Source organism: Bos taurus, chromosome 24, assembly GCF_002263795.3.
Source record: "Bos taurus isolate L1 Dominette 01449 registration number 42190680 breed Hereford chromosome 24, ARS-UCD2.0, whole genome shotgun sequence".
In the NCBI taxonomy this organism is placed as follows: Eukaryota; Metazoa; Chordata; class Mammalia; order Artiodactyla; family Bovidae; genus Bos; species Bos taurus.
Window position 1 is genome coordinate 61,252,438 of NC_037351.1, and position 25,814 is coordinate 61,278,251.

The 25,814-nt window shown below is 48.4% G+C and overlaps 1 protein-coding gene across 4 annotated transcripts in view; it reads left to right on the forward strand.

The window, feature by feature from the left end:
• The window catches only part of PHLPP1 (PH domain and leucine rich repeat protein phosphatase 1), a 222,378-nt gene extending 196,790 nt beyond the window's left edge, over positions 1-25,588 (forward strand). For all 4 annotated transcript variants that reach the window (XM_024984528.2, XM_059881112.1, XM_059881113.1 and 1 more), the window contains 5 exons: positions 4,697-4,827; positions 8,248-8,352; positions 16,976-17,170; positions 20,632-20,860; positions 23,607-25,588. In XM_024984528.2, the coding sequence (XP_024840296.1) occupies positions 4,697-4,827; positions 8,248-8,352; positions 16,976-17,170; positions 20,632-20,860; positions 23,607-24,701 (1,755 nt within the window). In that variant the 3' untranslated portion in view covers positions 24,702-25,588. The remainder of the gene's footprint in view (positions 1-4,696; positions 4,828-8,247; positions 8,353-16,975; positions 17,171-20,631; positions 20,861-23,606) is intronic.
• Positions 25,589-25,814: the final 226 nt, after the last annotated feature.

Below are 25,814 nucleotides of genomic sequence, written 5' to 3' on the forward strand. Positions count from 1 at the left end.
CAGGCTGCAGTCCGTAGGTTGGCAAAGAGTTGGACGTGACTGAGTGACTGACACTAGTAGTCCTAGGTTATATTCTTAAGGCTTCTTGAAAATAAAGTACAGTAATTGTAAGGTGTTTCATAAAAAGTATTAAAATTATTGCAATTATAAACATTAGGAGATAACATAAGTTAAAGAAGAATAAGGTCCTGTTGTATTTAGCTAGTTCTCTGTGAGCAGTCTCATCTCTTAAGACATTAAAGGAGAGGGCTTGTTCACAGCTTTGTTACCAAAGCTTTAAAACCAATTATCATTTAAAAGGATAAACAAGTTTTCTTACTAAAATATATATACTAAAATGTAATTTTTGAAACTTGTAAAATTAGGCCATTATTCACATACCCCTAGAACAGAGACCACATGCCTCCCCTAATCTTGGGTAAAACGTAGGTGTAGGCTTGCCTCATTTTGGTGCATTTAGCGAGATCTCGCAGAGTGATCGTCAGGCAACAAATTCTCTATGTGGGCCAGGAGGTCATGTAAGTTAGTAGGAAAAAAGTTAATTTTGTAGAGTTTTCTGGTGCACTCAAGCGCACCCAGTCGCAGAAGTTTTGTTCCCTGGGATTACTGTCTTCACCGTTGTTCGGCACCTTCTTCGAAACCCACCACCAGTCCTGTGTTCTGGAGCAGGTCGTGTTCTGTTCTGATTCTAAAATAAATACACCTCCTTCTGGGTACAGATCCGCCGTCAATCAGCTAGAGAGGAAAACCTGGCCCTCGAGTCACCACGTCAGCCAGGCGTGGCTTGGCTGGTCCCGGCTGACGTCCTCGTCTAGGCCCCCAGTGCTGGCGGCCCAGGGAGCAGTGGAGCCACCTGGGCGGCCCTCAGCCCCTCTCGCCCAGGGGCCCCTCACCTCACTCCACGGCCGCCACATCGATAGTGTAGCAGCTTTGCAACAAAACCCAAGCTCCTCGTTGAATTACTTCCAATTAGTGACATATTCCTACCATTTTTGAAGTGTGGTTTAAGCAGGTGAAATTAATGTGTGACACAGCAGATGAAATTTAAACATATACCAGCAACTTTTGTCAAATTTTTCGTTTTCCTGTAGGGTCCTGATTCTGGCCACTAGGTGAACAGCATATTTTAAAATGTTTTAAGTTCTTCCCAGAAGGTTATTTTCATGTTTGTGCTGTGAAGTAATAAATCAATTGGATAAGTCGAGGGACGTCATCTCTAGGACTGCTTTTTTCCCTGGGAAATGGAGTATGAAGTGTGTTTAATATGCCACACTCTTGAGAACAGTGGATCCAGGAAGTTGAATTTCCCTTGGAATCAAGCCATGTTTGTTGTTTCTGAAGTGGGATGAGGGCAAGAGAACCAGCTCAGTCATAAACACAAAGCACACGGGGAAGTGGTGGGTCAAAGTGGGTGAAAGAAAAGGCATTAATTCTTCAGAAAGGAGGGTAAGGGAGATAAAGACACACCAGGGACCAGTTAGGTGGCAGTTTAGGTGGGCTAGCTGACCTTCTAGACTCAACAGGTCACCTAGAAACTGAAATATCCAAAAACCAGGAAGCAGAAACAGTTGTCTTTCTGGTCCTGGAGTCTGGGTATTTGTTATTTAGGAATTCTTCTAAAATTTGGGGAATCTGGCACCCATTCCTGTTTGGAACAAAAGCTGCGGAAAAGGCATGAAGCAGTGTCTTCCAGGACAGGGCCATTGAAGCTGCTTTTCTCTCTGCCTCCCTGGCCACACAGCCCACAGGAAAGCTGGGCCTGAACAGTCACTCTCTCTCAGAGTCAGGGTAAAGTGTTAACTCAGACAGATTGGTTTGTTTTTTTAACTCAAATTTGAAAAATTATTTCAGCAGGTCTTTTAAACACAAAGCCACTCCCTTTCCAACAAATACTGCTTGCATCTTATGAAGTGGGCTGTGTGTACATGCAGGTAGACAGCTGGCCCTCTGAGAGTCCTGTGTGTGGAGAGCGTCCCTTCAGAGGCGCCCCAGGGAGAGGAGCACTTGTGGCGGTGCGTCCTCAGAGAGCTTGGCTGGGAAGTGGGCACTGCCATGCTCTCGACAGTCTCCTATCCACAGGGAGAAGAAGTGAGATCATACGCCCCGAAGTCTAGAATATGGCCTGCAGTCATCTATAAACTTCTGTGATGTCTCCTTTCTGATCTAAAATTACATGCTAATTTTGTGTTCTACTCTTTTATCATTTCTTTTAGTTTTGATATAAAAGTGAAGGCTCCACAGTCTTCTAAGCAACACTGACGCCCCCAGAAGCACAGGCCAGGTGTCCTGTAACTCTGTGATATACCACTGAATCCCCAAGGGCACACATAACCAGTTTTAAGAAGAAATGATGAAAAGGAATTGCTTAGCTTATATGTAGGATGCGTTTCATTAAAGTCAGATTTTAGAAATAGTTTTGGTGTTTAAGGGAATTTACTGTTTGCAGAAATGGAATAGTAATTGGTGGATTGAGGATTTTTTTGAAAAAAGTTTTACCTTGATGGTCATTTTTTTCAAGGTGTTGCCAATAAGGTTTCCTAAATCTAAAACCCAGTTGAGAAAAATCAGAGATACCATGTATAAACTTAAAAGGAAGGGCCTTCACAAATTAATGTAGAAAGGAGTGGCAGCCCAGTCCAGTATTCTTGCCTGGAGAATCCTATGGACAGAGGAGCCTCGTGGGCTGCAGTTCATGGGATTGCAAAGCGTCAGACACAACGGAGCAGTTAACACGTTCACAAATTGAAGTTCTTCTTTTGCTTATTCAGTCAACAAGCATTTGTGGAAGACTATTAAAAGAGCAGGAAATCGTGCTTGTCAGCAAAGCACTCACTGTCCGTGTTAGCACCAGAGGTTGCCACCAGATAGCAGCGTCCTGTAATGTTTAGGAATAAACCTCCTTAAGTGTGCACAGCTATATTAGGGGTGTTTCTCCACTCAGTCTGCCCTTAATGAAATGAGTTACCTTCTCATGCAGCAGCAGTCACATTTAAAAACATATCAATTCCTTTGCAGTGCTACTTACTCTAGACTGAATTTAACCTAAACGTGTATATTGCAGTTCCCATCCTAACAGATCCATTAAGATCCGTTCATTTATTCAGTCAACAAATAAGTGCCTACCAAGTGGTAGGCATTCATTTGTTTGTTTCTCCTTCTGGTGAAAGCATCGTTTGAGCTCCTGCTTTGTGCAGTGTGCTAAAAACGCATCAGACGTGGGAGGAGATGCAGCAAGGTAGCGTGAAGAGTTCCCTTCACAGAGGACGGTGTGCCAGGGCACAGACAGGTGGGAACAGGTTGGCGCGAGAGCTCACTCTGACAGCTGAACACCGAGTGAGAGGAGGCAGGTGCTGAAAGGCGGATTGAAGGCCACAGCTGACCAGCTGAGGACCTTGGGCGCAGGTTGAAGGGCGGCAGGGGGCGGCAGAAAGACTGAGGCTGGAGTGGAATGAGGTAGAGCAAGCCACAGCAGAAAACCACCCTGGCAGCACCGTGGGGAGTGGATCAGAGGGAAGGGAGGCTGAAAGCAAAGTTGGGAAGCGGTCATAGTCCTCAGGGCAAACGTAGGATGGTGGAACTAGACAGCAAGGAACTGGCTGCAGGGGGTTCAGGACTGGTGACCAGATGGGCCTGGGCGGGCTGGTGTGTGAACCCATCTCTTAGGATCTGTATCGCTTTCCCCAAGGTCACCTTTATAAATGATACCTCGCTGAACTCGTTTATAATCTGGTAATTTAAAGAAGAAGCAATTTTATGTCTATGGAATTGTAAAAGATTAAATCTTTAGAGGTAACATTAAAAAATGTTGCTAACCAATTTCATAAAATTCAGTGATGTTCCACAATGTCTTTAATCTTTCCCCTTAATACTCTGACCTCCAAATTCGTTTGTGTCAACTGTTTAGCCTTCTACATTACCCACACCTGTCAGTCCTTAAGCTCATGTTTCATCACCATCAGGAGAAGCATTGACACTGCGTGGTGTGTTCTTTTCTCTGTGCTGATGTATACAGACCATGCTATCAGAATAGCCCGTTACGAGGCAGTGTTATCAGAGTTTCATTCGAGTCCAGGTGACACGCAACCATTATTTGTAATTGGAAAAACAACAAAAAGGACGAGATGACCATGTCCCTATTATTAACATTTAGATTAAGTGAATTCTTGCACTTCTGTTGAAAGTATTAAGGCTATCAAAGGTGATGAGAGTGCAGATCTAGAATAAGTGAAATGTAATGAAATTGTACCTACAGTTATGATTTTTATATTAATAGGCTAAAGAAAGATATAGAATTCTAACACTGATTGTGTTAAGGTGTTAAAGGCTGGTGGTGGTGGTGTAGTCACTAAGTCACGTCAGACTCTCTGAAACCCCATGGACTGTAGCCTGCCAGGCTCCTCTGTGCATAGGATTCTCCAGGCAAGAATACTGGAGTGGGTTGCCATGCCCTGCTCCAGGGGATCTTCCCAACCCAGGGATTGAACCCAGGTCTCCTGAATTGCAGGCAGACTCTTTACTGTCTGAGCCCAGGGAAGCCCTGGTCCATTGTAAATGTTTAGGGCTGAACAGCAGACAGACACAGTCCCTGCATTTCGCTGTCATAGTGCAGTGACTCGTCAGACCAGTTCTCCTGCAGCACAGCGTTAGAGCCACTTGAACCACTTACCACGTCTTCTCGTTTCCACTTTTCCTTCAGTGCGTGGACCTGAGCTGTAACGAGCTAAGCGAAGTCACATTACCAGAAAACCTGCCTCCGAAGCTGCAAGAGCTGGACCTGACTGGAAACCCCCGGCTCGCCCTTGACCACAGAACCCTGGAGCTGCTGAAGTGAGTCCCTTGTGAGGCGCCGCAGCCCCGCCCTGTTCCCTGAGGAGGATGCTTGCTGCTCAGTGCAGACAGGAAATGGGATGGGAGGTGTCTGACTTACATGGTCTGTCTGCACAGACTTGGAGTGAAGTGATTTGTGAGTCTGTAGTTCACCAAGATGGACGGACAGCCAGAAAGTTTTTTCAGATAATTGGATACTCATATGTCCTTCCAGAAAGTTTTTGAGAAAGTATCCAGACAAAAGGAGATGAGAATAATGGAAACAAAGTAGGAAGGGAGATTTAAAGACACAGGAGACCTACAGCTCTCTCCACTGTTTTACCAGGATGCAGAGCCCAGGCCCCTCAGTGTGTCCAGACCTTAGTTTTTTCATCTTTAAGGGAGGGTGGTCTACACACTGTCTAAAGGACTTTTCAGAACTAAGAATATATGGATTATCAAGACATATTTCATCCTTACACAGGTAACTTTTGAGTGTTAAATATGAAATGTCATTTTGTGTTAAAAATGTATAAAAATTTGTTAATAAATGGAAGCAGCTCTTTGGAGAAAAATAAAAGTCAAATTTCTATTGCACACCAAAATAAACTCCAGCTAAATTAAAGAGTTAAATCTATAACATGAAATAATTTTTAAAAGAAGAGATCATATAAATGTATTCACAAACCAGAAAAGAACTTTGAAGGCCAAAAAAGAGAATGGGGGAATCACAAGAGAAGTCAGTATATATAGATTGATTTTGTTATTTATGTTATATATAATTATGTATGAGTCAATAATGCTAAGTACTCATTCAAGCAGAAAATAAGCAAAGGATATTAACATTTAATAAACAAAGTACAGATAGTTACATGAAAAGATCAATGTGCAGCTTTATTAATGTATCAAGGAAATATTAAATAAAATATTTTAACGATAACATTTTTCCCCTCAAATTGGTGCTAATGGAGAATTGTCCATTTATATAACTTTTTTAAAAAGCCATTGGCTGTGTCAGACTTTTAAAAGTATTTGTATACCTAAATCAAGGTTTTCTGTGGTAAAAATTTTATTCTAAAAAATAATCAGAAATGTGTTAGGGATAGTCATCAAGATGTTTCTAATTACACTTAGGATGAGTATAAAATCACATGGGGAGATTTTCATGATGTAATTAGAAAAAAATGCGGAACCATATAGATAATGGAATGACCCCACTATTATACAGGCCTAGGACAGGGCCCGTTAAACTCTCTACCGAAGAGTACACGTTACTAGAGCGCCCAGAGCGCCCGCCGTGAAGCGCGCTGCGCTCCCGGACTTACCACGGTTAGTGACAGACAGTGGCATCACAGCGCTCTTCAGGTAAAAGTGCCGCCCTCTGTTCAATAGCTAGACAGTTGTGGCCCCTTAATCACAGAGGTCCCGCACCTAACATGTAACGTAGGCCCCCCGTCGAGGGCTGGCCGGTCTGTTCTCCACAAGGCAATGTCGGTCCGTGTGGTGACCCCTCCACGGGGTTAAAGCTCCGGCTCCCAGACCCCTCAGCCTCCTCTCAGGATGCACACGAGCCCGCGCCCGCTCACTTCAGACAGCTGCTCCCAGACCCCTCAGCCTCCTCTCAGGATGCACACAAGCCTGCACCCGCTCACTTCAGACGGCCCTCCCAGACCCCTCAGCCTCCTCTCAGGATGCACACGAGCCCGCACCCGCTCACTTCAGACGGCCGCTCCCAGACCCCTCAGCCTCCTCTCAGGATGCACACAAGCCTGCACCCGCTCACTTCAGACGGCCGCTCCCAGACCCCTCAGCCTCCTCTCAGGATGCACACGAGCCCGCGCCAGCTCACTTCAGACGGCCGCCCGTCACACTGTTCAGCCAGGCGGGGGATGAGTGCTGCTTCACCGGAATGGACTGGGGTGCAGGGGACAGGGTTACTCTTTTCTTTAATAATCAGCCTAGGGAATGGAGTTCTTTAAAGGCTCTCTCTTCTGTTTGTTTTTTTTTTTTTAAGTATAAATGTCTTTAGAAAGCAACCTTCCATTTTTCTCTAGAGTTCAGAAAAGTAAGCAAAAAATGCAGTGAGAAGCTGTAAGATATGCCTTAAGAAACCCAGTGCATTGCTTACCATGGTACATGGATCAATCTGGTACCAGGCCATATGGAAAGCAAACAAGAGCAGGTCTTTTTTAAATACCCCTTTTATTGATATGTTTGAAAAGAGGATATATCCCACTGATATAAAATGAGATATTTTATTTCAGAACTTTCCATTGGCACCATCTGTGATATTTATGTTTCTCAGCTTTTTAGGATAAAGGAAAAAGTGAAAGCCTTCTGGTAATTAAGAGTAGAAACTTCTGTTTAATGAAATAGTTTTAAATTTCAAAGAAATTCCACCAAATATTTCTAGAATCAAAGTTAATATTATTAGATGTTGATTTATTTCTGAGTTGACTGCTTCTTGGGAAAGGTATTCAGTGTTTATTATATTTTGGAGTTAATGAATGCCAACAGATAATTTAAATTCCTGGTCTCAGGACAGAAGTGTTTAGGTGTTGAGGTTGTATGCCCTTTCTCTTAAGTAATAGGGGAAAAAACTAGTGGCCGTTTACAAACAGGGATTTACCTCGCCATGTGGTAGGCAGCCGTTTAAGAACCTGCCGCATATCTGTATGACTTCGTGTTCATGGGCACTGAATCCTTTCTTGTAGGCTGGTTTTTAATGAACTGCGTTTGAGGGTTTACTCTTAATATTTCTGTTCAGGGTCCTGTTGGACCAATTATAGCATACCACAGCCAAGGTGAGATAAGAACTTGTCTCCCCGTTTATATGTATGTAGCTAACATTAAATTTATTGAATTCCCCTCATTTATTTCATAACTTTATGATATTGGTCTCGGCGTGGCTGGCTGTGCCCGTGAGGAAAGAATTGGAAGCGTCAGGGAGCGGCAAGTCCCCAGTAATGTTTCGTAAATATGTAAAGGGGGTGATGTGAGCAGGTATTGGATTTGAGGATGAATGTTGCAGAACTCTCTCGCGTTGCCCAAGCACAGTATGGTTGTAGCTGAGGTTTTGTTCTTTTCACATCTGGGCTTCATGTTGTGAGAACACACCTGACTTCACTAGTTCGTGTTCTCATGCCAAGGCTGAGAGCCTTTCATCCCAGCAGAGCCCAGCCGCCCAGGGCGGTGAGTGTGGAGGCTCAGTGCCCGCCGTCAGATGCTGATAAACTGGCCTCTGTGCTCTGTGTGCGTGCCCCTGGGTTTTCATTACGATGAGTAGCTAGTTCTCGCTGCTGATAAATGTTTCAGACACATCAAACACAGTGAGAAACGGTAAGTACAGAGAGCTTAGGTGTGTCTCGCTTCTCAGGTCAAGGTAGCAATGAGCACCTGTTCTGTTTTAATGATTCCTGGCTCCTCCGTTTCTCTGATCAGTAATATCCGCTGTTTCAAGATTGATCAACCTTCGGCAGGAGATGCTTCTGGAGCTCCAGCCGTGTGGAGCCATGGCTACACCGAAGCTTCAGGGGTGAAAAACAAGTAAGTTGAAACTTTGGAATGAGAACTTGCCCGCCCGCCTCCCCACCGTAGCAGGGCAGAGAGAAGCCCGTCGCTGGCACACACATCCGCATGCCACCTGTATTCCAGCATGCTTCCCCAGAGGGAGGCCACCGCATAACTTAGGCGGGAACATTAGCTCAGCCCTGCTTGGCAGCACACCCACCCTCTTTGTGAGAGAAGTTGCTAGGAGACAGTGTAACTGACACATTATGTCTCTGTGAGACTCCCGTGTTTAGAGAAGGCGTGAGTATTGAAATGCATCCCTGCTCTTTTGAAAAGCCCCTTTATCTTTCTCTGAAGCCTGTTTACCAAGCAAAACAGGGATAGTATGAAAGCCGCAGAAGTAGCCTTGGTTGCCCTTACTTGCGATCCCTTACGGCGTGAAGCCTGTTTACCAAGCAAAACAGGGATAGTATGAAAGCCGCAGAAGTAGCCTTGGTTGCCCTTACTTGCGATCCCTTACGGTGCTGACAGCATTTCTGTGGAGCTGTGTTTTACAGTCTCAGTCAGCTTGTCAGGAGTTTGATGTCCACTCTCTATAATGTCAGCTGCTTGTCTTGCCACCAGGTCCTATCCATCTTAATTCCTTTCTCTTCCCTCTTTTCACCAACCTTCCCTGTCTCACATGCAAGTGTTGGTTTCTTGATCATCGTAATCCTGCTCTGCAGGCTTGGTTTTTATGAAGGGGTGCTGATAATCAGTGTGGGTGAAGAATCCGCCTGCAATGCAGGAGACGTAGGTGTGACACCTGGGTGGGGAAGCCCCCTGGAGGAGGGCATGGCAACCCCCTCCAGTATTCTTGCCTGGAGAATCCCATGGACAGGGGAGCCTGGCAGACTACAGTCCAAAGGGTCACAAAGAGTCGGATGCGACTGAGAGACTGCACAGCAGCGGCAGAAAAGCCAAGGAGCCTGTAAATTAGAATAGTCGTCATTTAGTTAGCTAAGGCATAGATGGGGACACCACGCATTCGGAGCGGGCGGGCCGGAGCGGGAAAGTGCAGGACGACCTCAGGAGAGCTAATGGCCTTCAACCCCAGGTGCGCATTAGAATCAGTCAGGTGAGGAGCACTGAAGAACATTCTCCAGCATAGGGCCATTAAACCGGAATGCTTTAGAGCCTCCCCCAGGTGATTCTAATGGCATCCGGGACTGAGCACTGCTGGCTCGCTTTCCTTCGTGGGAAGTAAAAGAACTGTGGCTGCCACGCTGGCCACTTTTCCTTAGGTCAGAAAACAGAGTGGAACTCACACTGTGGGTCTGACTCGTCAGTCCTTTGCTCTTTCCCTGAGAGTGTGATACAGTTTATTACAGAAAATGTAGGCTTCCTTTACTACGTTAGGAAAAGTCCTTCTATTCCTAGTTTGCTAAGAGTTTTTATATGTGTATCAGATTTTTTGTCATAGGCTTTTTCTGCATCAGTTGAGGTGATCATATTTTTTCCTGTCTTAGTCTGTTGAGATAATGAATTGTATCGATTTTAAAATGTTGAATCCACCATGCATTTTCAGGATAAGTTTCAATGTGGTCATGATGTATTACCCTTTTTATATTCTGCTGGGCTCAGTTTTCTGCTAATTTGTTGATCACATCTGTATTCACAGTAATTTTTTTCTTGTGGTGTCTGATTTTGATATCAGGGTGATGCTGGCCTCACCTCATAAACTGAGTTGAGGAGTATTTTGTCTTCAGGATTCCACAGTCTTCTGAAAGAGTTTCTATAGCCTTGATATTATTTCTTCCTAAATTTTTGCTAGTATTTGCCAGTGAATTCCACCTGGGCCTGGAGCTTTCCTTGGTTTATAACTAAATATATGATTTCTTTAATATAGGATTATCTCTTTCTTCTTGAATGAACCTTAGTAATTTATGTCTGTCAAAGAATTTATCCATTTTCATCTAGTTTTCAAATTTATTGGCCATAATATACCATTACCCTCCTTTCAACACCTGTAGGATCTGTAGTAATGTCTCTCCTGACTCTCATCCCTGATAAATTTGTCATTTGTCTGTTTTATCCTGATCAAATTAGTTTCAGGTCTATCAGTTTTATCGATAATTCTCAAAGAACCAGCTTTTGGTTTCATTGAATTTTTTTGTTGTCTTTCTGTGTTCTATTTCATTGACTTCTGCTCTTATTTTTATTATTTTCTGCTTGTTTGGATTTATTGTGCTTGTAAATTTCTAGCTTCTTAAGGAATAAGTTTGGGTCACTGATTTGAGCTTAGGGTATTAATATTCTAAGCATTTAGAGCTATAAATTTCTTCCTAAGCAATTTTCCCAGTGTGGTTGGAGAACATACTTTGAATCACTTGAATCTTTTAAAATTATTAAGGCATTTTCTGGCCCAAAATATGGTTTATTATGGTATATATTTTATGTGCATTTGGAAAAAAATTGGGTAGGTTGTCATTTAGATCAAGTTTGTTGAAAATGTTCAAGCCTTGACTGTGCTCACTGATCTTCTGTCTGCCTGTCAGCGCCTGAGGGACTGTGATTAGAGGCTTCTCGGTTTCTCCTTGTGGTTCTCTCAGTTTTGGCTTCATGTATTTCAGAGCTCTATTATTATGTGCATAAACATTTAGAATGTTAGTTTGGTGATGAACTGACCCTTTAATCACTATAAAACAACTATTTCTGTAATATTCTTCATGCTGAGAAATACTTTGTCTGGTATTAATGTAGCTGCTCTAGCTTCCTTTTGTTCAGTGTTAGCGTACTATAGTTGACCCTCAACTACATCGGAATAAGAGGCACCAACCAACCATCAGAAATCCATGCATCACATTACAGTTAGCCCTTTATATCCAAGGTTCCACATTTGCAGAGATTGTATAGGACTATAGTAGTATTAGAGGGAACAAAATTAGCATGTAAGTAGACCCATGCAGTTTGAACCTGTGTTGTTTAGGGGGCCACTGTATATCATTTTTAATCCTTTTTGCTTTTAACCTATTTGTCTCCTTATGTTTTAAGTATATTTCTTATAAGCAGCCTATGGTTAAGTCTTACTTGTTAATATAATCTGAATCTTTTTGGGAAGTGTCTAGACCATTTTTATACTTAATAAAATACTGATGTGGTTAGGTTTGAATCTGCCAGTTAAGTAACATTTGTCTTCTGTCTCATCTGTTCCTGATTCTCTTTTTCTTCATTCTTTTGGGTTGTTTCTCATTCCTTGTTATCTCTCGCATTTGTTCTCACTGGTTCTACTCTGTGCGTGTGGTTTGCTTCGGGTCTGTGGTATAACCTTGACCTTGTTCGTTATGGTCCGTCCTCTCATATGTGTAACAAGAAGCACACGTGGCGAACTTCCACTCCCTCTCCTCGTCTTCGTGCTCTTATTGTCACGCTTTACCTCTGCTGTTGTCATAAACCCCAGGATACGTTATTATAATTTTTACTTTAAACAGTTATTTCCCAAAGTATTTCTCAACTTCAGTATTACTGACATTTTGACCCAGATAATTATTTGTTGTTGGAGAGCAGGGGAGGGATGGGGAGTCCCGCGCATTGTAGGATATTTAGCAGCACCCTCAGCCTCCACCCCCTGGATGCCAGCATCACCCCCATCCCAGTCATTATCAGCAAAGACAACTCCAGGGGCAGAGTGTCCCCTGTTGAACCACTGTCTGTCTCCTTTGTGTCTCTGCTGCACCCTGCAGCATGTGGGATCCTGGTTCCCCAGTGAGGGGTCAAGCCTGTGCCCGCCGTAGTGCAGGCATCAAGTCTTACATGGATGGCCAGGGAAGTCCCGAGACGCACTGTCCTGACGGGATTTTTAAAATAAGAAAAAGAAAGCGTTTCTATATACTCACCTGTGTGTCGTTTCCAACGCGCTTCCTTCATTTGTGTGGAACCAGATCTCCATCTGGCAGGCCATCCTCTGCTCCACATATTTCCTGTTTCTCGCAGTGCCGTCTTTTGTATGCGCATTTGAAAATGTCCATTTTGCACCTTCATTTTCGGGAGCTGTTCTCACTGGTATAGGAAGCAAAGCTGACAGTCTTTGTGTCCGTCTTGAACACACTGCTGCTCCGTCTTCCGCCTTGTTTCTGACAAGAGCCCTACTGTCTCTGCCCCTTCATTCCTCACAGGGTGTGCTCTCCTTCTGTCCCCGAGTTCAGTTCAGTCACTCAGTCGTGTTGGACTGTTCGCAACCGCATGAATCGCAGCACACCAGGCCTCCCTGTCCATCACCAACTCCCGGAGTTCACTCAAACTCATGTCCATCGAGTCCGTGATGCCATCCAGCCATCTCATCCTCTGTCGTCCCCTTCTCCTCCTGCCCCCAATCCCTCCCAGCATCAGAGTCTTTTCCAGTGAGTCAACTCTTCACATGAGGTGGCCAAAGTACGGGAGTCTCAGCTTTAGCATCAGTCCTTCCAGTGAACACCCAGGACTGATCTCCTTCAGAATGGACTGGTTGGATCTCCTTGCAGTCCAAGGGACTCTCAAGAGTCTTCTCCAACACCACAGTTCAAAAACATCAATTCTTCAGTGCTCAGCTTTCTTCACAGTCCAACTCTCACATCCATACATGACCACTGGGAAAACCATAGCCTTGACTAGCTGGACGTTTGTTGGCAAAGTAATGTCTCTGCTTTTGAATATGCTATCTAACTTGGTCATAACTTTCCTTCCAAGGAGTAAGTGTCTTTTAATTTCATGGCTGCAGTCACCATCTGCAGTGATTTTGGAGCCCCAAAACAGAAGGTCTGACACTGTTTCCACTGTTTCCCCATCTATTTCCCATGAAGTGATGGGACCAGATCCATAATCTTAGTTTTCTGAATGTTGAGCTTTAGGCCAACTTTTTCACTCTCCTCTTTATCAAGAGGCTTTTTACTTCCTCTTCACTTTCTGCCATAAGGGTGATGCCATCTGCATATCTGAGGTTACTGATATTTCTCCCAACAATCTTGATTCCAGCTTGTGCTTCTTCCAGCCCAGCGTTTCTCATGACGTACTCTGCATATAAGGTAAATAAGCAGGGTGACAATATACAGCCTTGACGTACTCCTTTTCCTGTTTGAAACTACTCTGTTGTTCCATGTCCAGTTCTAACTGTTGCTTCCTGACCTGCATATACATTTCTCAAGAGGCAGGTCAGGTGGTCTGGTATTCCTATCTCTTTCAGAATTTTCCCCAGTTTCTTGTGATCCACACAGTCAAAGGCTTTGGCATAGTCAATAAAGCAGAAATAGATGTTTTTCTGGAACTCTCTTACTTTTTTGATGATCCAATGGATGTTGACAATTTGATCTCTGGTTCCTCTGCCTTTTCTAAAACCAGCTTGAACATCTGGAAGTTCATGGTTCACATATTGCTGAAGCCTGGCTTGGAGAATTGTGAGCATTACTTTACTAGTGTGTGAGATGACTGCAATTGTGTGGTAGTTTGAGCATTCTTTAGCATTGCCTTTCTTTGGGATTGGAATGAAATCTGACCTTTTCCAGTCCTGTGGCCACTGCTGAGTTTTCCAAATTTGCTGACATATTGAGTGCAGCACTTTCACAGCATCATCATTCAGGATTTGAAATAGCTCAACTGGAATTCCATCACCTCCACTAGCTTTGTTCATAGTGATGCTTCCTAAGTCCCACTTGACTTCACATTCCAGGATGTTTGGCTCTAGGTCAGTGATCACACCATTGTGATTATCTTGGTTGTGAAGATCTTTTTTTTTAGTTCTTCCGTGTATTCTTGCCACCTCTTCTTAATATCTTCTGCTTCTGTTAGGTTCATACCATTTCTGTCCTTTATCGAGCCCATCTTTGCATGAAATGTTCCCTTGGTATCTCTAATTTTCTTGAAGAGGTCTCTGGTCTTTCCCATTCTGTTGTTTTCCTCAATCTCTTTGCACTGATCGCTGAGGAAGCCTTTCTTATCTCTCCTTGCTATTCTTTGGAACTCTGCATTCAGATGCTTATATCTTTCCTCTTCTCCTTTGCTTTTCATTTCTCTTCTTTTCACAGCTATATGTAAGGCCTCCCCAGACAGCCATTTTGCTTTTTTGCATTTGTTTTTCATGGGGATGGTCTTGATTCCTGTGTCCTGTACAATGTCACGAACCTCAGTCCATAGTTCATCAGGCACTCTATCAGATCTAGTCCCTTAAATCTATTTCTCACTTCCACTGTATAGTCATAAGGGATTTGACATAGGTCATACCTGAATGGTCTAGTGGTTTTCCCTACTTTCTTCAATTTAAGCCTGAATTTGGCAATAAGGAGTTCATGGTCTGAGCCACAGTCGGCTCCTGGTCTTGTTTTTGCTGACTGTATAGAGCTTCTCCATCTCTGGCTGCAAGAATATAATCAATCTGATTTTGGTGTTGACCATCTGGTGATGTCCATGTGTAGAGTCTTCTCTTGTGTTGTTGGAAGAGGGTGTTTGCTATGACCAGTGCGTTCTCTTGGCAAAACTCTGTTAGCCTTTGCCCTGCTTCATTCTGTACTCCAAGGCCAAGTCTGCCTGTTACTCCAGGTATTGCTTGACTTCCTACTTTTGCATTCCAGTCCCCTATAATGAAAAGGACATCTTTTTTGGGTGTTAGTTCTAAAAGGTCTTGTAGGTCTTCATAGAACCATTCAGCTTCAGCTTCTTCAGCGTTACTGGTTGGGGCATAGCCTTGGATTACTGTGATATTGAATGGTTTGCCCTGGAAATGAACAGAGATCATTTTGTCGTTTTTGAGATTGCATCCAAGTACTGCATTTCGAACTCTTTTGTTGACTATGATGGCTACTCCATTTCTTCTAAGGGATTCTTGCCCACAGTAGTAGATATAATGGTCATCTGAGTTAAATTCACCCATTCCAGTCCATTTTAGTTTGCTGATTCCTAGAATGTCGACGTTCACTCTTGCCATCTCTTGTTTGACCACTTCCAATTTGCCTTCATTCATGGACCTGACATTCCAGGTTCCTATGCAATATTGCTCTTTACAGCATCGGACCTTGCTTCTATCACCAGTCATATCCACAACTGGGTATTCTTTTTGCTTTGGCTCCATCCCCAACCAACACCTGGGGAGTTCCTGTTTCAGTATCCTATCATTGTGCCTTTTCATACTGTTCATGGGGTTCTCAAAGTAAGAACACTGAAGTGGTTTGCCCTTCCCTTCTCCAGTGGACCACATTCTGTCAAACCTCTCCACCATGACCCGCCCGTCTTGGGTTGCCCCACGGGCATGGCTTAGTTTCATTGAGTTAGACCAGGCTGTGGTCCGTGTGATTAGATTGACTAGTTTTCTGTGATTATGGTTTCAGTTTGTCTGCCCTCTGTTGCCCTCTCGCAACACTTATCATCTTACTTGAGTTTCTCTTACCTTGGGCGTGGGGTGTCTCTTCATGGCTGCTCCAGCAAAGTGCAGCCACTGCTCCTTACGTTGGACGAGGGGTATCTCCTCACCACCGCCCCTCCTGACCTTGAATGTGGAGTGGCTCCTCTTGGCTCTCCTGCGCCTGCACAGCCACCGCTCCTTGGACGTGGGGTTGCTCCTCTGGGCCGCTGTCCCTGGCAGGCCTGAGATTTCCTGGAACTAAGGAAGTGGCTCTTAGATTTCCCCCACCCCCGCCTTTATCCCTGCGCTTTTCAGCAATTTGATTTTGATGTGCCTCAGTTAAGCTTTTTCACTTGCTTTTGCTTGCTATTTGTTGAGCTTCTGGTATCTGTAAGTTTGTCATTTTCTCCAGATTTGAAATATTTTTATCTATTAATTCTTCAAAACGTTTTTCTGCCTGTCTCTTTTCTCTTCTGAAGACTCCAGTTCCCTGTGTGTTAGGCTGCCTGAAGTCATCTCCCCACTTATTAATGCCCTGGCTTTTCATTTCTCCCACAGGTGTTTGTCCATTTTGGAGAGTGTATGGGACACAGGCACCCTTCATGGAAGCAGTCTAAGTGGAGAGACTGCAGGTCTCTGGAGTGCCTGTGCGGCTCTCCTCCCGCCAATGCACACGTTTCCTTTACTTTTCCCAGTGTTTTGGTTGTGACTCCGTTTTTGCTCCTTGTGGAAGTTTTCCTTAATAAGCATTTTGTGAAAGAACGTGGACATACGCATTCATAATCTGGTGTTATTCCCTGTGCCTCTTACACTCTTTCAGTGCTATTTAAAAATAAAATCTTCAGCAGAAGAGAGTGGGGGAAAGCCATGAAGCATAAATATGTGCTTATCATTTTTCTTCACTTATAAAAATTGGTTGATGTAAATTAGCTGGGGTTTAGTTTTGTTGTTGTTCAGTCACTGAGTCATGTCCAGCTCTTTGCCACATCATGGACTGCAGCACACCAGGCTCCTCCTCTTTGTTTTCTGAAGTTTGCTCACATTCATGTCCATTGAGTTGATGATGCTATCTAACCATTTCATCTTCTGACACCTGCTTCTCCATTTGCCTTCAGTCTTTCCCAGCATCAGGGTCTTTTCTAATCAGTTGGCTCTTCATATCAAGTAGCCAAAGTATTACCTATTCTTAATCTACTCAGAGTCACGAAGAAAGAGACAAGACTGGATTAGGCGAATGGGAGAAGAGCCACAGCTGGGTTGGGCATGGAGAAGAAAAGATGAGTTGACTCAGCACAGAAGCGTTTTTCTTTGCAGGTTGTGTGTGGCAGCCCTGTCGGTGAATAACTTCTGCGATAACCAGGAGGCCCTGTACGGTGTGTTTGACGGAGACCGCAACGTGGAGGTGCCCTACCTGCTCCAGTGCACCATGAGCGACATTCTGGCAGAGGAGCTGCAGAAAACGAGGGACGGGGAGGAGTGCATGGTCAACACGTTCATCGTTATGCAGAGGTAGAGCTTCCGGCACTGCTGCGGCTTCATGCTGGTTCCCGGTCACGCTGTAAAAGGCCAGGAGTGAAGGCATTCTCCCTGTGTTGTGTGTGTGTGTGTGTGTGTGTGTGTGTGTGTCTGTGTGTGTGTGTGTGTCTGTGTATGCGTACATATGTATCTGTGTATGTGTACATATGTGTGTGTGTGTGTGTCTGTGTATTTCTGTGTGTGTATGTTTGTGTCTGTGTGCCTGTGTGTGTGTGTCTGTGTATGTGTGTGTATGTGTCTCTGTGTGTGTCTCTCTGTGTGTGTGTGTCTGTGTCTGTATATGTGTCTGTATGTGTGTGTTTGTGTGTGTGTGTGTGTGTCTGTGTGTATCTGTGTGTGTGTGTCTGTGTGTGTGTCTGTGTGTGTGTCTATGTGTGTGTCTCTGTGTGTGTATGTTTGTCTCTGTGTGCCTGTGTGTGTGTCTCTGTGTGTGTGTGTCTGTGTGTGTGTCTATGTGTGTGTCTCTGTGTGTGTATGTTTGTATCTGTGTGCCTGTGTGTGTCTCTGTGTGTGTGTGTCTCTGTGTGTGGGTGTTTCTGTGTGTGTGTTTATGTGTGTGTGTCTGTGTCTGTGTGTGTCTCTGTGTGTGTGTGTGTGTCTCTGTGTGTGTGTGTCTTTGTGTGTGTCTCTGAGTGTGTGTGTGTCTGTGTGTGTGTCTTTGTGTGTCTCTGTGTGTGGGTGTCTCTGTGTGTTTGTGTGTCTCTCTGTGTGTCTGTGTGTATGTGTCTGTATCTGTGTGTGTGTGTGTCTCTGTGTGTGTGTGTGTGTGTCTCTGTGTGTCTGTGTCTGTATGTGTGTGTCTTTGTGTGTCTGTGTGTGGGTGTCTCTGTGTGTGTGTTGTGTGTGTGTGTCTGTGTATGTGTATGTGTGTGTCTTTGTGTGTGTCTGTGTCTGTATCTGTGTGTCTCTGTGTGTGTGTGTCTGTGTGTGTCTATTTGTGTGTCTCTGTGTGTGTATGTTTGTATCTGTGTGCCTGTGTGTGTCTGTGTGTGTGTGTGTCTCTGTGTGTGGGTGTTTCTGTGTGTGTGTTTCTGTGTGTGTGTCTCTGTCTGTGTGTGTCTGTGTGTGTGTGTGTCTGTCTCTGTGTGTGTGTGTGTCTTTGTGTCTCTGAGTGTGTGTGTGTCTGTGTGTGTGTCTTTGTGTGTGTCTTTGTGTGTCTCTGTGTGTGTGGGTGTCTCTGTGTGTTTATGTGTGTGTGTTTGTGTGTCTCTCTGTGTGTCTGTGTGTATGTGTCTGTATCTGTGTGTGTCTTTGTGTGTGTGTGTGTCTCTGTGTGTGTGTGTGTCTGTGTGTGTGTCTGTGTCTGTATGTGTGTGTCTTTGTGTGTCTGTGTGTGGGTGTCTCTGTGTGTGTGTTGTGTGTGTGTGTCTGTGTATGTGTATGTGTGTGTCTTTGTGTGTGTCTGTGTCTGTATCTGTGTGTGTCTTTGTGTGTGTGTGTGTGTTCGTGCACATGTGCATGCATCTGCTCAGTCATGTCCAACTCTTTGCAACTCCATGGACTGTACAGCCCACCAGGCTCCTCTGTCCATAGGATTTTCCAGCAAAAATACTGAAGTGGGTTACCATTTCCTTCTCCAGGGGATCTTCCCAACCCAGGGATCGAACCCACGTCTCCTGCATCTTCTACATTGGCAGGCGGGTTCTTTACCACTGAGCCACCTGGGAAGCCCTGTTCAAGACAGTGTTACTAGAAGAATCATAGGCCTTTCCCTAGAGATTCTGGTCACTGTGGAAGTTGTAGAATGTTGTTTCTAACTCTGAGGGCTGAATGTCATAAGCATTCCCACGTTCAAAGCCTTGCTCGCTCTTTGTCACTTTAAAGGCTTTGTAGGTTGTGAAGGACGTGCCTGTTGGTATTGTACTACAAACACTTGATCCTGTGGGACCAGGAAGCAGAGAGTGCCTAAAAGGTCATGGGAACAGTGACGATCTTCTCTGCTTCTCTTCTTTTTCTCTCCCTTGATAATCTGCCAGAGGAAATATCTTTGTGGCAGGGCTAGAAAAAGTGTCCGCTGAGGAATGCTGCCCCAGAGAAGCCTTGACAGCTCCCCCAGGCATGAGGACTCCTGAAGAGCTCAGTAGATGCGGCCCAGTGAGGTTCTTCGCCGCAGCTCACCTCGGTGGGCGTGTGCAGTTAATAATCGACGCTGATAACAGCTAATATTTAGTGAGCCCTTAATATATACCAGTCATTGTTCTAAATGCCTTAATGCTGAGAGGCATAAGACAGGGACGTCTGTCTGTACATCTGTCTCCTTTTCTGTTTTGACCACCATCTTGTTTCAGAAAAAAGGAAGCACATGTTATACACACACACCACACACACACCCTTCACACAGCCCAAACAGGCCTACTTTTTATGGGCCTCAGGCACTGGGTCAGCATTAAGAACTTGAGACTCTCAAACCCTGGTCACTGGCTGCACTTCTCCCAGATACAGCCCGAGTCCCGGCTTGGCTGGAGGAGTCATGGCCTCGGACAGCAGGGAAGCCATGCTGCCTTGGTGGAGCCTGGAGCCCATGGCCTAGACGTGCCCGAGCTGGGGTCCAGAGACCCCTGCTGTCCACCCGTCTCCGTGTCGCTTCCCGCCTCGTCTTCCCTGTGGGTTAGCGGAGTGTGGGGCGTGTGCAATGCTCACGGTCCTCGCGAGAAGCCTGTGTCCTCTCTGCCGATGTCTGATGCCTGCGATCAGGCTGCCCTTGCTACTGTCCGTGGTGCCCCTGGCCTGACCTACAGGGTCTGCCCTCGTGAACAGCAGGGTCTGTCCGTCTGGACCTTCCTGCTCCTGTTGTGCCCAGGTCAGTCTGGAGGCTCCGCCAGCCTCGGGAATTGCCACCAGAGGTCTGAGCGCCTTTTGATTGCCAACACTTGCAGGTGCCTTGTGTATTCAGTGAGCTCTTTGGAGCTCCTCCTTAGACGGTCTTTCCTGTAAACATTTGAGGATGGACCTCCTTTGTCCGGAGAGTCGCACTGTGTAGGACAAGAGCATGAATGACCCAGTGCGGGAAGGCTCCTGCCCGTAGGCAGCGTGTGAGAGAGGGGCGATCGGCCGCTCCGATGCATCGGGGGTGTTCACGCCTGCTCCTGTGCGGTGGTTCCCCCTCCCACCCTCTCGGGAGCAGAGGGTGAGGGAGACGCGGCGGCCCCTGTTGGTTTTGGCCGCGCTCAGACGGGCGCCCCAGGCCACGCCGAGCCGGGTGAGGGTTCTTCATCCCTTAGCGGCTCCTCAGGCTTTCCATGGGAGCAGGCCCCGCCCAGCTGGGAGCAGGCCTTGCGTGTGTGCCCCTGTGTGCGTCCAGTTTCGCGGCCTCCCCTGAGCTTGGCGGGGCCTGCTTTGGGGAAGGCACCGAGTGGAGCCCCGAGCTCTGCTTCCCTGTCCCGTGTGGCCATCTGGCGGTGGTGTGGGTTCTCAGCCCCATCTCTTTATTCCAGGAAACTGGGCACAGCTGGGCAGAAGCTCGGAGGCGCTGCTGTCCTTTGTCACATCAGGCACGACCCTGTGGACCCCGGAGGACCCTTCACCCTGACCTCCGCCAATGTGGGCAAGTGCCAGACGGTGCTGTGTCGGAACGGCAAGCCGCTGCCCCTCTCCAGGTCGTATGTCATGAGCTGCGAGGAGGAGCTGCGGAGAATCAAGCGGCACAAGGCCATCGTCACCGAGGTGAGGGTCGTCTTCCTCAGGTTGTGGGGGGACTGGGAGGAGGCCGCGGAACTGGCCGGGGAGCATCTCCCTCGGCGTTCTGTAGACGCCAAAGCTGATCCAAGATTCCAGATCCGAATCCACAGCATCTAAGTAGACTCGTGCAGAATACAGAACAGGGCCCGGCGGCCTCTCCACGTCAGGGCCAGGCAGTCACCCCGTCCCATCCTCGGGGCCCCCACAGGGGGCTGAGACCTGGCGGCCTCTCCGCGTCAGGGCTGGGTGGTCACCCCGTCTCATCCTCGGGGCACCCACAGGGGGCTCAGGCCCGGCGGCCTCTCCATGTCAGGGCTGGGCGGTAACCCCATCTCATCCTCGGGGCACCCACAGGGGGCTTGGGCCTGGCGGCCTCTCCACGTCAGGCCAAGCGGTCATCCTGGCTATTCTTCAGGGGGCTCAGGCCCTGCAGCCTCTCCGCATCAGGCTGGGCAGTCACCCCGTCCCATCCTCAGGGCACCCACAGGGGGCTCGGGCCCTGCAGCCCCTCCGCGTCGGGCCGAGCGGTCACCCCGGCTGTTCCTCAGGGCACCCACAGGGTGCTCAGGCCATGTGGCCCCTCTGCGTCAGGCCGGGCAGTCACCCCGTCTTATCCTCGGGGCACCCAGTGGGGCTCAGGCCTGGCAGCCTCTGCACATCAGAGCCAGATGGTCACCCCGTCTCCTCCTCGGGGCGCCCACAGGGGGCTCAGGCCCTGCAGCCTCTCCTCATCAGGCTGGGCGGTCACCCCGTCCCCTCCTCGGGGCGCCCACAGGGGGCTCAGGCCTGCAGAGGTCACACTGCCTGCCCTTCTCTCCTCCTGGCTCTGGGGCCTGCGGGCTGTCACCTTTCAACCTCGGCGCCTTGGTTTCCTCCTGGGTAAAGTGGGCCTGGTGAGGTGTCTGTCTGGCCTCTCAAGGCCAGTGTACGTATCAGTGTAAATTAACTAGTTGTTGATTCAGTTCATGCCTCCTGCTGCACTCAGATAAGGCGGTGAGTGGTTCTCAACCGGGGGCCATTCCCCCATCAACACCAAGGACACGTGGTAGTGTCCGAGGACATCTCTGTTGTCACAACTGGGGTGGAGAGCGTGCGTTTGGCACGTAGCCAGTAGAAGCCAGTATGTGTGCGTGTGTGTCAGTCGCTCAGTCTTGTCTGTTTGTGACTCCACGGAGTGTAGCCCGCCAGGCTCCTCTGTCTCTGGGATTCTCCAGGAGTGGGTTGCCATTTCCTTCTCCAGCAGATCTTTCCGACCCAGGGATCAAACCCTGGTCTCCCCCCACATTGCAGGTGGATTCTTTACCGTCTGAGCCACCAGGGAAGCCCAGGTAGAAGCCAGGGACGCTGCTGAGCATCCCATGGTGTGGGGCGGCCCCTCTGAGTCTCCATGGTGTGGGGGTGCAGGGCGGCCCCTCTGAGTCTCCATGGTGTAGGGGTGCAGGGCGGCCCCTCTGAGCCTCCACGGTGTGGGGCGGCCCCACCGCACAGTCTTTGGCCCAAAAGGTCCAAGTGCCGCTGCTGAGAAAGGCCGTCGGGCTGCAGCACAGCCTCCAGAACGGGCTGGAAGAGCTGGACTCCGTTCACATGTTCATCCTGCAGTGTGGGTCCCCTCTGTGTGCCTGAAACGGATGGGCGCTGTCGATGTGATTCCCGTGTAGACACATGTCTGCCCACAGGAGGTGTCCAGTCTCGTCTCGTCAGTAAAGCCTGAGGAGCGGTGTGATGCCCGGGTGGACAGTGGTGGAGGTCTGCAATCAGCAGAGAGAGACTGACTCCGGGAAGGCTCCGCCCAGGGCCATGAGGAAGACAACTCAGGATCTCCCGTGGGAGTCTGGGAAACGAGTCTGCCTCTCGATTCCCATCCCCTTCCTGTTCTAAGAGCAGGGAGGACTAAAGTGAACACTAGACACCATGTAGGGAGCAAAGAGTCTCAGATGGGACTGAGTTAAATTATTAACTGTGTATTGAGTTCCGTGCTCAACAGTACACGGTGCAGAGATTATTTCCGCTGAAGAACTTGAATCAAGAACCAAGCAGCTACACCGTGGCTCCTCGCTCCAGCCTCGGAGTAAAAGCTTTTTACTAGCAAAGGGTCTGAAACTTTGGTTCATGGTTCAGATGGTGGGAACCCAGCTGGACTGAAGCGGGAGGCGTCATCATCATCTCCATTTGCTGCCAGGAAAGTCAGCTCAGGAATTTCGGGAGCCGCCTTTCTCCTTGAATAAGTGTCTGCCTCTCCAAACACTTCACTTCTCCCCACCTAGTCTCACGTGATTTGTTTCAGCCTCCTTCAGGTTAAAGCTCCGCCCACTTTTGGACCTTCCCACGCCATCGCCTGCTGGTTGCTGGGCTGTGAGCAGTGGTCTGAGATGGGGGCCATCACGCTGAATCGCACCTGCCTAGGAGGGTCTGCTGCCCCCCGGGTGGCTCAGCAGGCCCTTCCTCCCTGGACCCCTGTGCGTTCCCAGAGATGCTGATGTGCTTTGATGATGGTGTGCTTTGGAACGGACAGGTCCCAACACAGGGAATGCATGAAGCGCTTTCCACGTGTCCCTCCTGCTCCCTGCTGGCCCCAGGCTTCTGCCCCGGGTTCTGATGACAGGTGGCCGGGAGCCCCTCACAGGAGGTGGACAGGCCTGCAGGGCGGGCAGGCCCCGGAGCTTCCCCCAGGCAGGAGCCCCGCCCCCAACTCTCGGTGGTAACGTCTGCTTGGCAACCCCTCTCTTTCCAGGACGGCAAAGTGAACGGAGTGACCGAGTCCACGCGCATCCTGGGCTACACCTTCCTGCACCCCAGCGTGGTGCCCCGCCCACACGTGCAGTCCGTGGCCTTAAGCCCCCAGGACGAGTTCTTCATCCTGGGCAGCAAGGGGCTGTGGGACAGCCTGTCCGTGGAGGAGGCCGTGGACGCCGTGCGCAGCGTGCCGGATGCGCTGGCCGCCGCTAAGAAGCTCTGCACCCTGGCGCAGAGCTACGGCTGCCGCGAGAGCGTGAGCGCGGTGGTCGTGCAGCTCAGCGTTCCCGAGGACAGCTTCTGCTGCTGTGAACTGGCCGCCCTGCCGCCGCCCAGCCCCGGCGTCTTCGCGCCCGCCGCCGGTGTGGCCGTCCGGGAGCGGCCGGCCGACGGGCTGGGCGCGCCGTCCTCCAGCAGTGGGCTGGCTTCTGAGATGAGCAGCGAGCTGTCCACATCGGAGATGAGCAGTGAGGTGGGCTCCACGGCCTCGGACGAGCCGCCGCCGCCGGGCCCGCTGGGCGAGGGTAGCCCCGCCGGCCCCGGCGAGCCCCGCTGCGCGCTGCACCCTGGGGGCGCGCCCAGCGCCTTCCAGCGGCAGCTGTCCAGCGCCACCTTCTCTAGCGCTTTCTCGGACAACGGGTTGGACAGCGACGATGAGGAGCCCATCGAGGGCGTGTTCAGCAACGGCAGCCGCGTGGAGGTGGCAGCGGACATCCACTGCGGCCGCGCCAGGGACGGGGAGCGCCGGCGGCCGCCCGAGGCCGCCGACGAGGGCGTGGGCGCCGTGGAGGACGAGCCGGGCGCGTCGCGGCGCGTGGACGGGGCCGCGGGGACCATGGGGCGCCGGCGGGGAAACGGCTCTGTGGCCCCCCAGGAGCGCAGCCACAACGTGATCGAGGTGGCCGCCGACGCGCCGCTGCGCAGGCCGGGCGGGTACTTCGCGGCCCCAGCGCAGCCGGACCCCGACGACCAGCTCATCATCCCCCCGGAGCTGGAGGAGGAGGTGAAGGAAATGATGAAGCAGCGGCCGCCCGCGCCGCCGCGCCCGGGCCCCGCGGAACCGGCGGACTGCAGCTGCGACACGCCGCTCTGACCCGCCCGGGCCCCGCAGACCGGGCCGCCCGCTGGCCACACGCCTCCGCCTTCCGCAGGCGCCCCTTCTGTTGGCCGTTTAAAAAATAATAATTACCACTTTTCTTCTAGTGATGCTCTACCCATATGATTTCAATCTGTTAACCTCTTCCCCTAACATATCAGATGTGTAAAGACAAAAAACAAAAGGTTTAATATATTACAGAGAAACAGTTAATGTAATGTTTTTTAAAATGGCTTTTTTGTTCTCTGTGTGGAAGGCAAGGCAGGTTGCCAGTGCTAAATGATTTAATAATATTGTAATTCTGTATTTCTTTGTGGGGGGAAGACGTTTTCTTGTTTTCTGTTTTTTTGTTTTGTTTTGTTTTGTCTTGAAAACAATAGACATTTGTAGAATATGGAGACTAACTCCTAGGAGTTGTTTTACTCTGTCAGGTGACTGAAGTCACTGGGATTCACTAATTTTCTCTGAGAGAACCGTTGATTGAGAAATTTCTATTGTAAATAGCTCCGTGTTGTATAGTGATGCTTCAGAAGTTTTGTAGCTTTGGCGTGAGGGACACAGACTGAACAGCTGACTCCCCTCCGTCCCCACACCCACACGGTCCCCCGGCAGTGTGCCTGAGCCCTGCTGAGGGCACTGCCTTCAGATGAGTGGATCTTAGCCACTGGAAGGGACCTGGCCCCAGGGGCCGCTGACCCTCTCCTCCTCTCCTGTTCCCACCAGCCCCTTTTGCAGACACTTTTTAATTGTGTTCCTTACTGCTGCCACAATCAGCATGATTGTGTAGCGTTCAGTTAGATCCTTTACATACCGAGAGTTATATTAAAGCAGAATGCACAAATGAACATGTCATAATTTTGGTATAATAAATACAAAATTTACAAGTCCTGGACCCATCTGCTTTTGTCTGGGGAGCCAGGTGTGTCTTGCAGATGATCACGCCCAGCTTGGGTTTGGAATGAATGCATGTGCCTTTGGGGTTATCTGGTGCTTCCGTCTTTAATTTTTTTCTTTTGAAGAGAAAATAACCAAACAAGTTAAACTACCTTGAATGAAAGTAGTGAAATCCACCCTATAGTTAACAATATGTGTAGCTGGTTTACAGCGTTT